Source organism: Eurypyga helias, unplaced genomic scaffold (genome assembly GCF_000690775.1).
Source record: "Eurypyga helias isolate BGI_N326 unplaced genomic scaffold, ASM69077v1 scaffold3782, whole genome shotgun sequence".
NCBI classification, from domain to species: domain Eukaryota; kingdom Metazoa; phylum Chordata; class Aves; order Eurypygiformes; family Eurypygidae; genus Eurypyga; species Eurypyga helias.
In genome coordinates, this window is record NW_010237702.1 from 144,186 (window position 1) to 155,328 (window position 11,143).

At 48.0% G+C, this 11,143-nt stretch overlaps 1 protein-coding gene across 1 annotated transcript in view; it reads left to right on the forward strand.

The window, feature by feature from the left end:
* Positions 1-3,320: 3,320 nt before the first annotated feature.
* LOC104506563 (receptor tyrosine-protein kinase erbB-4-like) overlaps positions 3,321-11,143 on the forward strand; it is a gene marked incomplete at both ends in the record, with an annotated part of 88,077 nt that continues 80,254 nt past the window's right edge. Inside the window, one exon of the mRNA XM_010147549.1 lies at positions 3,321-3,472. Within this exon, the coding sequence (XP_010145851.1) occupies positions 3,321-3,472 (152 nt within the window). The remainder of the gene's footprint in view (positions 3,473-11,143) is intronic.

An 11,143-nucleotide genomic window follows, 5' to 3' on the forward strand; every position in this document is an offset into this window, starting at 1 on the left:
GATTGATCTCTGAATCAGCTTTTCTTAAACACTGGCGTATATACCTGTCGTATATTAAATCTGGCACAGTTCTTAGGTGCATCAAAAGTGTATGTTCAGAACCTGTGCTGTGACGATGAGGCACATAGATTAATGGTTTCTTATGATAATGGATGGTTAGTGATCCATGGTTATACCCACGTTCGCTCTGGGACTTCAGCTCATTCTGCAGGTCAGGGCTCTCTCCCACTCTGAGTACCTTTTCTATACTGGCTGCGCTGCTGGTTGAGTATCGATGGCAGAAACTGCACTGCTGCACCCCCTGATTGAGGCAGGATAATCTCACTTACAGCATATGACTTGATTGGAGGCAACCTGTAATGAATTTCTTCTTTCTGTGAGGGATGATGGCCTGTCAGGGCAGTACAGAGCTGCAAAAGCTGAGCCAGACCATGCAATGGTTGGAACGGCTGATGCTGGGCAGTGGCTTTCCCTGTTTTCCCAAATGTTGTGGCGGAGCAGGCTGGGAAGAGCCGGGTTGCACAGACCATCAGGCAGACAGCACAGGCCAGGTGTGAGCATGAGCAAGGAGATGGTTTGTGTAACAGAGGACCAGAGGGGATTCCTTTCTTTAAGACATGCTTGGACTTACTATGAGATAAATTTAAAGGATCAACATGATTTCTTCTAAATTTGCTTTTAAGATTTAATTCAGCTGAAAGAATGGATTTCCATAACAATATCAAAAGCTGAGAGCAGCTACTGCAATGGTTTGCTTGTACAAAATCAGTCTTACTGGAATGAAACCAGCAGCTCCCATCTGGGCTGGCTTCACTCCTGTTGAATCCTCTTGCAGGAGCAGACTCCAGGTGTTCTGCCTCCTTACAGCAACAAATGGCTAAATTAACTTTGGTGAAACATTTAATGGGTGTGCAACATGAAATACCAGTGTCGCAGTATATAGTTTTATTAGCTGAGCTCCTGGAATTGTTTTCTAAGCTACGTTGATCCTTAACACCGATTGCAAAATGAAACAGAAATTATTTATTAGTCCTCAAGAGCCTTCAGACAGAATAATACTCATTTGGCTGGAAACACAGTCAATCTGGTTATTATGGATGCTGCTGCTTTTAAGGAAAAAGCAAACTGATTTTGTCATCAGTAGCCAACATTTTTGAAGTCTTCTGGCAGGAATAGGCGTGCGTCTCCCTGAAGGGTGGAGGTGATTGCATGGCAGGTCTTCAGGTTGTTCCGAATAAAACTGAAATATGAACTAGGACAAGGCTTTGTATTTCAAAAGCAAAGCTGTGCCGTCCCCTAGGAGCAGTGGTTAATCCTTCCAGGTGTTCCCAGTCGAGCAGAGCTATGTCAGGACCCACTGGGAGCATGTCTTTCCATCTTGGGAATCCCCCAAAATGGCTATTAAAAATAAACATCATCTTGTTTTCACACGTAAGTGGTAAGATTTTACGAGAAAACTTTCAAAATGTGAATGTCCATGCTTTAAATTAAGCCTTGAAATGAGGTGGTAGTTCTGTTTTAAAACCCGAGCAAACCAACCTGTTTTGTTTCGCTGCAACACAGTATAATGAATATATGTCAAACATTTCAAGTGTTTAAACTTAGTGAGGACATTGCCATTTTACTTTTACCGGATCATAGAAACAAAGAAAAAAATGTACAACCCTTCTAATATTTCCTTTGATATCTAGACCAAATGTGTATGTACAAAAACCTGATCACAGGCACTACGTAGTGCCTGTTCAGCTTTGGCTCGTGCTCTTTGGCCACTGCAAACCCGAAAATGATCTGATAAAACCTGCATCCCGTGAATGGCTCACAAGGAAAGCAGCCCCTGGCCAGGAGTTACGGTTCAGGAGGAAAAGGTTTCCGCTGCTGTTTTTAGGGCGGAGGGAGTTTCCTAGGGAGAAAACTTTGCTCAGTTGCTGGGTTTCTGGCTGCCTTCCTTCGCCGAATTGCCCTGGCACAAGAGCAGGTTGCTGTGCAGCAGCGAGACTGCAGCCGAGAACAGAGATGAGAATTATTCCCATTTCTATTAAAAAAAAAAAAAAAAAAAAAGAGTGGAGGGGGATGTAGTAAGTAAACATTCAATAACAGTAGTGCTCAAAAACCTAATTACTTTTGATATTTAGAAAAAGGACCCGCATCATTTGAAAGAGCATATTTTAGCCAATTTTACTGATTATGCCTCCAGTCATGGAGAGTTTTGTTTGTATTGATCTAATCCAGGAGTGGGAATGGCTCCAGAAATGCTATTCTGGCCTGGCTCATGTTTTGCATAAATATAATGCCCATTTCAAAAGTTTTGATATATTCATATTAATTTGCTGACAGATGAAAACAACCCAGAAACTGTTGGTAAGGAGGAAAAGTGAGTGCATGCAATAAAGGCCAGCTCCATATTTGACCACTGAAGTAGCACTGCTGTCCTGGCAGGCTGAGCGACACGTGAAAAACTGCGGGTGTAAAATGCTGCTTCTGTGTTTCTTTCCCGCCTTCATTCTTGTTGTTGCTTGATGTGTGTCAAGCTGGTAGAGTGAGCAGAGCTGTGTTTGAACCAGACTTCAAAATGTGGAAGAGAGTAGTGTAGTATTAAAGGACTTCTGAGAATGAACTCCTAACTCATCTGGCACATCTCCATTGTACGTTCAGATCACACCCTGGTGACTTGTGGAAAGATGATATATGTTTTACTGTTGTCTTTCTCCTGTTTAAATGTGTAAAGCTGGGAAGAGCTGACCTCTTAAGAAAAGCGATGAGGAAGACAATGTTGGGTGTAAGCCTTCTTGTCAGGTTGCTCTTGGCTTGTCCAACAGACCCTTCTGAGTATCAGCTGAATAGGGAATCCTTTGGATTACCCAGGCCAGCCTGTATGTGAGGGTCTCTCCAGTCTTCCGTCCTTTAGTCTGTGAGTGGCACATCTGTGTTCAGTGTCTGATTCTGTCATTGACTGAACTAGTAGGGACTTTGCTGAGACCTGGGTTTGGCCCTTTAGGTGCTGGGGTCAATAGCCAGTGTGGCATTTTTCCTGCCTTTTCAGCTTTTCTGCTCATTTGGCAGTAAATACCGGCACATCATCCCCTTGGTTGAGATGGATTTAAATTGCTGAGATTATCATGGGCCATGTTTGTACGTTCCCACCTCTGCTGCTGCTATTCAAGTAACTTCTGCTGGGTTATTTTGCAGGACCCAATCCTGTGAGCAGTTCTGGTTTTTTGTTACAATGACCTCTGTCCCTGTATACAAACCTTATTTCCTTCTCTGCTCCTGTCTCCCTCTTCCACACTCATTCTGATGGTTTGTCCTTTGGTTTCTTGCAGTGTGTGCCGGCACCGAGAACAAGCTGAGCTCCCTCTCGGACCTGGAGCAGCAGTATCGGGCCCTGCGCAAGTACTATGAGAACTGCGAGGTAGTTATGGGCAACCTGGAGATCACCAGCATTGAGCACAACCGAGACCTCTCCTTCCTGCGGGTGAGTCATCTTTTTTCATGGGAAGCAGCCATAGATGCTGGACTGGAGAAGGGCAGGTCTCTTTCCCGCCAGCTCCACTGCAGTCTAAGAGGATAATAAGATGTCACGGATGTGCAGAGAACAAGAGCAATGTCACTGCTGTGACAGATGCTCTGAGTATGCATCGTTTAGATTTATCCAGGGCTCGAGGGAGAAATTCATGTCGCTACACAGAGAGGTGCCACCTTGCAGGTCTCTGTCACTGCGTGCTGCCAGCAGGTACGGAGCAGGTAGGTAGGGTTTAGGAAGGTCAGAGAATCACACAGATAAGTGCTGGAGGCTTGGAGAAGCTAACCTTAATAGGATGCTGTATGTGAACTGGTTGATAGACTTGATAAGGGGTGAACTCCGGGCAGCAGTTGTGGAGCATTTAAGTTAAAGGAAAAAAAGAAGTTGATGTGCTGAATGAAGGTAAAACCCTCTTTGTGTAAGAGACTGGAGTGTTGAGCCTCATCGAACCTCCAGCATACGGAGGAAGTCTGTGGTAGATGAAGGCTGGGTTTGTGAAGGAACATTTCAGTGTGGTTTGTAGGTTCCCTATTAACAGGAACTGCAAGGAGGGAAAGGTGAATGTCGAGTTAAAAGAATTTAAGGCCATCTTTATTTGGCATTCCAAAACTAATTATGATTGAAGAAATATCTCAGTAAAGGAGTGATTCCGTGTGCTCAGGTGGGCATTTGAGGATGCTGCATACAATGTGGCTGTAATATAGAAGAAACCAGTACGTAGGCTTGAGGGCCATGGGAGAGAAGGCAGCCCATGGCAGTGTGGTTGTGGACTGTGCTGGTCCTGCTCTCCACTAGAAGTCATCAGGCTGTGGCACAGATGAAGGCTTACACCACTCGTATCACACGGTATCACTCGCACAGACTGGCACAGAAAGCTGATGTCGTGTTTCAGGATGCGTGTCTGTATGTAACTGGCATTTTCCTAAGAAGCACGTAGGGGGAGCGGCGCAGTTTAAAGCCGGCAGCAGGAGGAGGGCGGCGGGAGTCAGCCCTGGCAGGTTGTGTTACACCGTTGTTCAGTTTGCCGCGTCTGGGGTGAACCTAGTGCTCCATTTCAGTTTTTAGCTGTGCTTTACATTAAATTTCTCGGGGATTTCACAGGATTTCCACTCTATACGTTGTCCTATATTTATTTAAAGCGTACACCAGGCTGCTAAAAGATCTGCAAGCAAAACTCAGCTACCAGATACGTCTGGAGGGCAGTTTGGGGTGCTAATTGCACTCAGACTAACAGGTTGCCTGTTAATTTGAGCGACGAATGCCTAGGAAGTAAATGCTATCTATACGTTTCACAGTTGTGACAGGTGGGGAAAACACATATGCTTGTGCTGTGAAACAGATATAGCCTTGGTGCAGCTGGACTGACTGGTTTCCCACTGCGTTAGACAGGCGGCAGATAGATACTTCCTGTGCGAGCAGGGTCCCCGCACTGATTCAGGCGTTGCTGGGGTTTCAGATGCCTCCTGAAACCCCTGACTGGGCTGTCGTGCATGGCTCGAATTCATCACAGACAGTTGTCCTGCTTTGGCTTTCCTTCCGTCCTACGCTGCCTGCTGGTAGGTGGGGAAAGCAAATTATTTGGACATGAGGGAATTAATGTTCGTTGCGGAGAGCTGCCGTAAGCTGGGTAGAATATTAGTGGAAAGCGGGCAGTAAAATCAGCAAGTGAGTGGAAAAAAGAAGGGCTCTGTGTAGTAGATGAAGGTGGTTCGGTCACCTGTGCTTTTTGGTGACAGTTACTATTGCTTTTTTGTTACTTTTCTTACCTGAGACTGCCCTCTCGCAGATGTCTCTGCAAAAGGCAGAGCTTGAAACAAAACCCAGCAAGCTGGAAGTCTGGATAATATGATAAATTGTAGTCATTAAAACAGGAAACCAAACAGAGGAGAACATGCTCTTGGTGAGGCAAATAAATAAATAAACGCTGGCATATTTACGCCAATAATTCAACATTCATTAGTTAGACGGGATTACTTGTTTTATCATTTTCGAAATGCTTCTAATGGCCAAAGGAAGGTGGCAGATGGGAGATAACTAAAAGAAGGGCTATTTGTCTCTCAGACATAAATATGGTGAACTCATGCAAGATGATGCTCCTCCAGCCTGCTCCAATTTTCCTTAGTCTCTCTTGCCATAACTGCCCTCTTTCTCCACCTACAGACAGGCAGCTGATGTACCCCTGGGTTTTCTGTACCTCTGGCTGACGAGTACGGTGGCTTTGTCTGCTGCCTGCTTGCCTCCTTGTTAGTGCTGAGCTTAGCTGGGCAGCCTTTCGCTCCCAGACAGAGGGAAGACCCAGCAAGCTCAGGCATGCTGCACCTTTTTATCATGCAGTAATAAACTAATGCCATAAATGAATTGAAGTGAGAAAAAAAACCCCATTGTTTTATTTACCCTGCAGAGGAACATGAAAATATCAGCATCCCATCTCTCATATTTATTTAGACATTTATTCCCTAAGTAGATTTGCTTTATGTCTGTGAGTTAGCTGTCTGAATATCTGCTGATTAAGACTAAAAAGGGCTGCCTGTCACCTCAGCGACATGCTCAAACACCTAAACTTCCAGGCCTGCAAGCGAGCGCACGGCTCTGGGGTCATGAGGAGCTTCATTCATGTAAGAAGGGATTGCATACACTAGTGTTTATTTCCTAGCATTTTCGTGTGTGTGCAGAGCAGGGCTACCAATCTGTTGGCATAGTTCTATATATTTTAGTTTTGCTGCTGGTTATGTTACAGTCTTGGTATCGCTTGCCTGTGGGTGGCCAAAACAAGGGGGAGCAATTGCAGTGTGAAGTTGTGCTCTGCGTGTGCTACCCCCCAGCTCCATCAGCTGTGTTCCTGCTGCTTGGTGCTTCCCTGTGCGATGGATCCTGGCAGAGGAAAGGAGCACTCAGTAGGAGAAAAAGATGTGTCTATGCCAGCTGGGAAAGGCTGTTTCTGACTGTGGGCTGATAGCTGGGATTTTTGGTATTCTTCTGAGGCTCAAACTACCCACAGAAAAAACAGAGCGGGGTAATTCCATCTTTGGAGTCCTATGACGGTGAGCTTTGGGAATGAAATGAGGCTTGTTACCCCCCCCCCCCCCCCCCCAGCACATCCCTGTCTTGGCCAAAGCATGCTCTCCACTGACGTGGGCTGCAGCACAGAAAGGCACTTACTGTTTCCAAGAGCGGGATTGAACTGGGCAGGACAAATAATTGGGTGGAAAACAGGCCCTGAGAACTCCCTTGTTCCTGTCGCACTTCCAGGCTCACCCGGCAAGTCAGCAGTGATGGCAGGAAGAGGTCGGGCTCCGCCTCCCACTGCTTCCCAACCCACCAGCATCCTTCAACTAACACGTGGGCCAGGCTTTTGTGCTAGGACTTGCTCCGTGGGACTAGATAAGCTGGTAGAGCTGGTGCGTGTCTTGAGTCTCGTCAAGGCTAGAGCTGAGGTTTATTTCCCTGCTTTAGACTTCAGAAAAAACCTTGAGAAGAGCTCAGATCGTGCACTGGTTCATATTGAAAACGAGGGTTTGGTTTTAGAAATGGGAACCTGTTGTAGTTTCGCTTGGCAAAGCTGACAGCTTGTATTGTGGGCAGTTCTTATTTCTTAATAGCATCTCTGCATTCAATTTTCGAAATAAAACACACAATTAGTATACCACAAAACAGTCTCCTGCGAGAACTCTTGTTCTGTTAAACACATTTGGTGAACGAGAGTTATCTTTGACTAATCCCCAGGCTTTTAGCAATTCACAGTAAATTGTCTTCTCGCGCCTAGATTTTATTTAACCAATTCAGGTTATTTATTTTTGAAGACATGACCAAAGTTTGGTGCTGTTCCCTGCAATAACTCTCCCAGATGATTATGAAACTTCTTTCTAACTGCAGTCAACAGCCTTCGAAAATGATCTACCACCGCTTTATAAATTCTTTCTTTTCTCATTTACCTCTGCGGTGCCTCTGTAGCACGCTCAGCCACAGCTATGTTGGCAGCTGCCATTGAACAGGCTGGGCGTTTTGTGGTCTAAGCAGACCCTTCTGAAAGCGCCGGCGGCAGAGCTCAGCGGAGACGTGGGCACGGAGAGAGCCTGCAGTGTGAACAGACGTGTCGGGAAGGGGAGCGCAGAGACAGGAGGGTATTGCCTTGTCCAGTTTGCTCAGCAGATCACTGTGAGGATCCATATGGCTCCTGAAGGCCTGGCAGCGCTGCAGCCCCTTCTGCAGCAAAGTGCTGTCTTAATTCCCAGCTGACAGGCTTCATCAGGTCCCAGCTCAGCAGAAAGGGAGCAGGTTGGAGAGCGTAGTGCCTGTCAGGAGTCCTCAAAAAGAGAGGCTACAGGGTGGCTGTGCCTACGTGGAGGCGGCTTCTCCCCAGAAGTACTTGGAAAGCATTGCAGTCCGTCCCTACTCCAGCACGAGGGTTTAGGGGGGTTTGCTGTGCAAAGCTGCCCTGTAGCATTTGTCCCACAGTGAGTTGTATCTGGAGAGCCTTGCCAGCGTGTGTTTTGTCCTTGGCTGGCAGGAGACAAAGTGGCCTCCAGGTAATTGCAGACCTGGAAATGAGATACATGTATTTATGTATTTGTAATTGCCCTCGCAGGACCTTACCCATTAGAAAATGAAGCATAAAGAACCGAATGGTGTGCCAGCAGCAGTGTGAGAGGCAGGGCTGTGCATGCCACACAAGTCCAGGTGGAAAGAGGACACCTCCAACTTGCTGTGTAAACCTGGCTAGGGCATCCTGCGCACACCGCAGTAGACACAGCTGCTGTGCTGAGTGGGTTACAGGAGACCACTGGCATGCCAGGCCATGCTTCTGGTGTGGACAGAATGTTTTACACCAGCTGTGATCAGCCGTCAGCTGTGCTGGATGAACCTGAGCCATGGTTAAAGTGAGTTGGATCCCAAACTCTGAAGGGGAAGCGGGGAGCAGAGGCTAACTTCAACAAGCATGTGCGGTACAGCTCTCCCGCGGGAAGAGTGTCTCTTCCGCCATTTCCCATTGCTTTTGCAGAAACAGTAGCTTAAAATAAAACCAGTTTAAACTGGTCTCAAAATGGCCAGAGATGGATTACCAAGGTGAGGAGCGGCATGGATTTGTGGGATCTTCCAGACCTGTCCTGCGTTCGGAAATGGCTAGGGAAATGGGAAGCCCATGCTGTGGCCGCAGTGAGCCGCTGAGCGCCAGGCGCTGTAACAGTAGTTGGTGTTCCCATTACCCTCATCCTGCGGTATGTGGGACAGTGCCTGGGTGCTCGGTGCCTGGTCCCTGCTACTGAAGACAAATGTCACATGCCACATAGTCCCTGTGGTCAGTTTGGGTCAGCTGTCCAGGTTATGTCTCCTGAACACAGGTGCAGTGTGAGAAACTGGGGAAGTCCTTGACTTAATGTTAACGTTGCTTGGCAACAACTGAAACACCAGTGTTATCAACATAATTCTCAGCACAGATCCAAAACACAGCCTCATACTGGCTACTATGAAGAAAATTAACTCTACCCCAGCAAAAACCAGCACACTCATCCAGCTCCATCCCAACCCCACTGCTCCCAGAGCCTCCCAGCTGGTAGGTAGAAGGTATCCAGTGCTTTCTGGCCTAAATGTGTTCAGAGGTGTTACGTTATTTTTGCGCTTCGGTTGCTTTCTCCCTTTACGATACGCTGATAGGAGAGCCTCTGGGTTTTTGCAGCATCTGCTTTCCTGTGCTGTGCCAGTCGGGCATCTGTAATGCAGGTATGTCCTTGTAGCTTGGCAGGCTGCCCTTAGAGGTGTCTGTGCCTCCCTTCCTCGGATGCTCGAAAACACCTTTTCAACAGCCCGTCTGCTTCCAACCCATTTTTGGTAGATACAGAACACGGCACCGCTTGATTTGTGCCTCCCATCTGCCTCCCTCCCGCCCTGCACCCGCTGTGCCACCCCTGCCGTGAGCGGGAGGAGTGTGGGGTTAAACAAATACATGTGCTTCTGCTCCTGCCTTGGCCCTGCGCTGACCACGGTGGAGCTACCGAGCATCGAGGGGTGACCCCAGGCCCTCTCCCACATCCTCCTCGCCCTGCCATAGCGGCCGTGCTTGCCGTGCGGTTATTTCTGTCCAAGCCTTTTTTTAACAACGTTTACAGACCCAGTAGCGTCATCTCTCCAAGCAGATAATGCTTCTGCTAGTTCCCCACGGCCAGTTTTGGACTCGGGTTTTATAGTCCTCCCAGCCCTATTCTTCTGTTTTTACAGCTGTCCTGGGCATTGCAACAGGCAGAATAACTGGGCTAGGAGGCTCCTGTCTCTTCCGTACACAGCACAAGTCTTCCCTTCCTAAAATAAACTGAAAAACCCACTCGCACAACCTCTCTTTCCCATCATGTCCGTTCCCCACCAGCAGTGCAGCACCAGCAAGCAGCCCTGATCAGCTCTGCAATGGAATTTGGACTTGACTTTTGACTTAAAGACTCTGCAAGCTGGTACTCTCTGCTTGACTAAGATTTTTAGCTTCTGCAAAACAAACACAGAAGAGAATTAATATACAATTAATTCTCAGGCTGGGTTTGCCAAGCCATAACCAAATATATGTACATTAGCTATTGCCCCATTAATTTAGCAATTATTTTTGGTGGGTTTGTATGAAAGATGTAATATGAACCACTCGTGTTCAGAAGGAGAGTCGTGTGCTGGGGAAATGCAGGCTTCTGTTTTGGCGCAAGGATGGACTGTGAAGCAGCTTTGTGCCTCTGTGTGTGCCAGGTGCTGTGCTGGCCCCCCCCGGAAGCTTTTTTTTTGGGGTGGTTTTAATGGAGGAAGGCTGCAGATGATGCCCTTTTCCACGGAGCCTGGGCCTGCTGGGCACGTTACCAGGCTGCTCCTCACGTCTCTTGTGCCACAGGGCTGGCTCTCAGGAGTGCTGCTCACGCCGCTGGAGGCACCGGCAGCTAGGTCCCCTTCTGTCCACCCCCCGTGATCTGTGATTCACCCCTGCTGAATAGAACAGGCACTTTGTTTTATCCAGTCACTCCAGTGTGTGTGTAGCCACTGTCAAGTGGTGTCAACAGGCCCTTCACCGACACCCCCACACCCACGTACGGGGAGTTGGGAGAAGCTCCGGGAGGACGTGGGGACAGAGCCCAACCTGGGGCTTCGTTTCCCTCTTTGTTGTGTTGGCACTGGCCGAGAGCTTCCCCAGATCTCCTGCAGCCTCTGCCGCCTTCTCCTGTAGCTGGGGGGAGCATCTTTCAGCTGTATCGCACGTGGAAATGAGAGGTAAACGTTTGAAGTCCTGGATGATTGAGGAGTCTCTTTAAATTGTCTTTTAGCGTTTCCCTTTACGCTCCCATTGTACGGGACGCACCCCACCCCACCTCCAGCCGCCCGGGTAGCCTGTCTGATTCATGTGCATGGCAGCGGTAGCGACTCTGGAGCAGGAGGGAGATAAAAGAAGCCTGATTTAAATTATTCAGGGTAACCCAGACCCATGCACACGCTCGAGATCAGTAATATCCTCTTTGCTTGCTATCCCATTGTTGTGGCTGCAGTGAAGCTGCCCTTTGTGGAGCAGAGCACCGTGGAGGTGATGTGGGGCGGCTCTTCCACGCCCAGGGGCTGCACCAGTCCTCCTCACAATGTGAGGAGGGGATCTGTCCTTCATGCCGG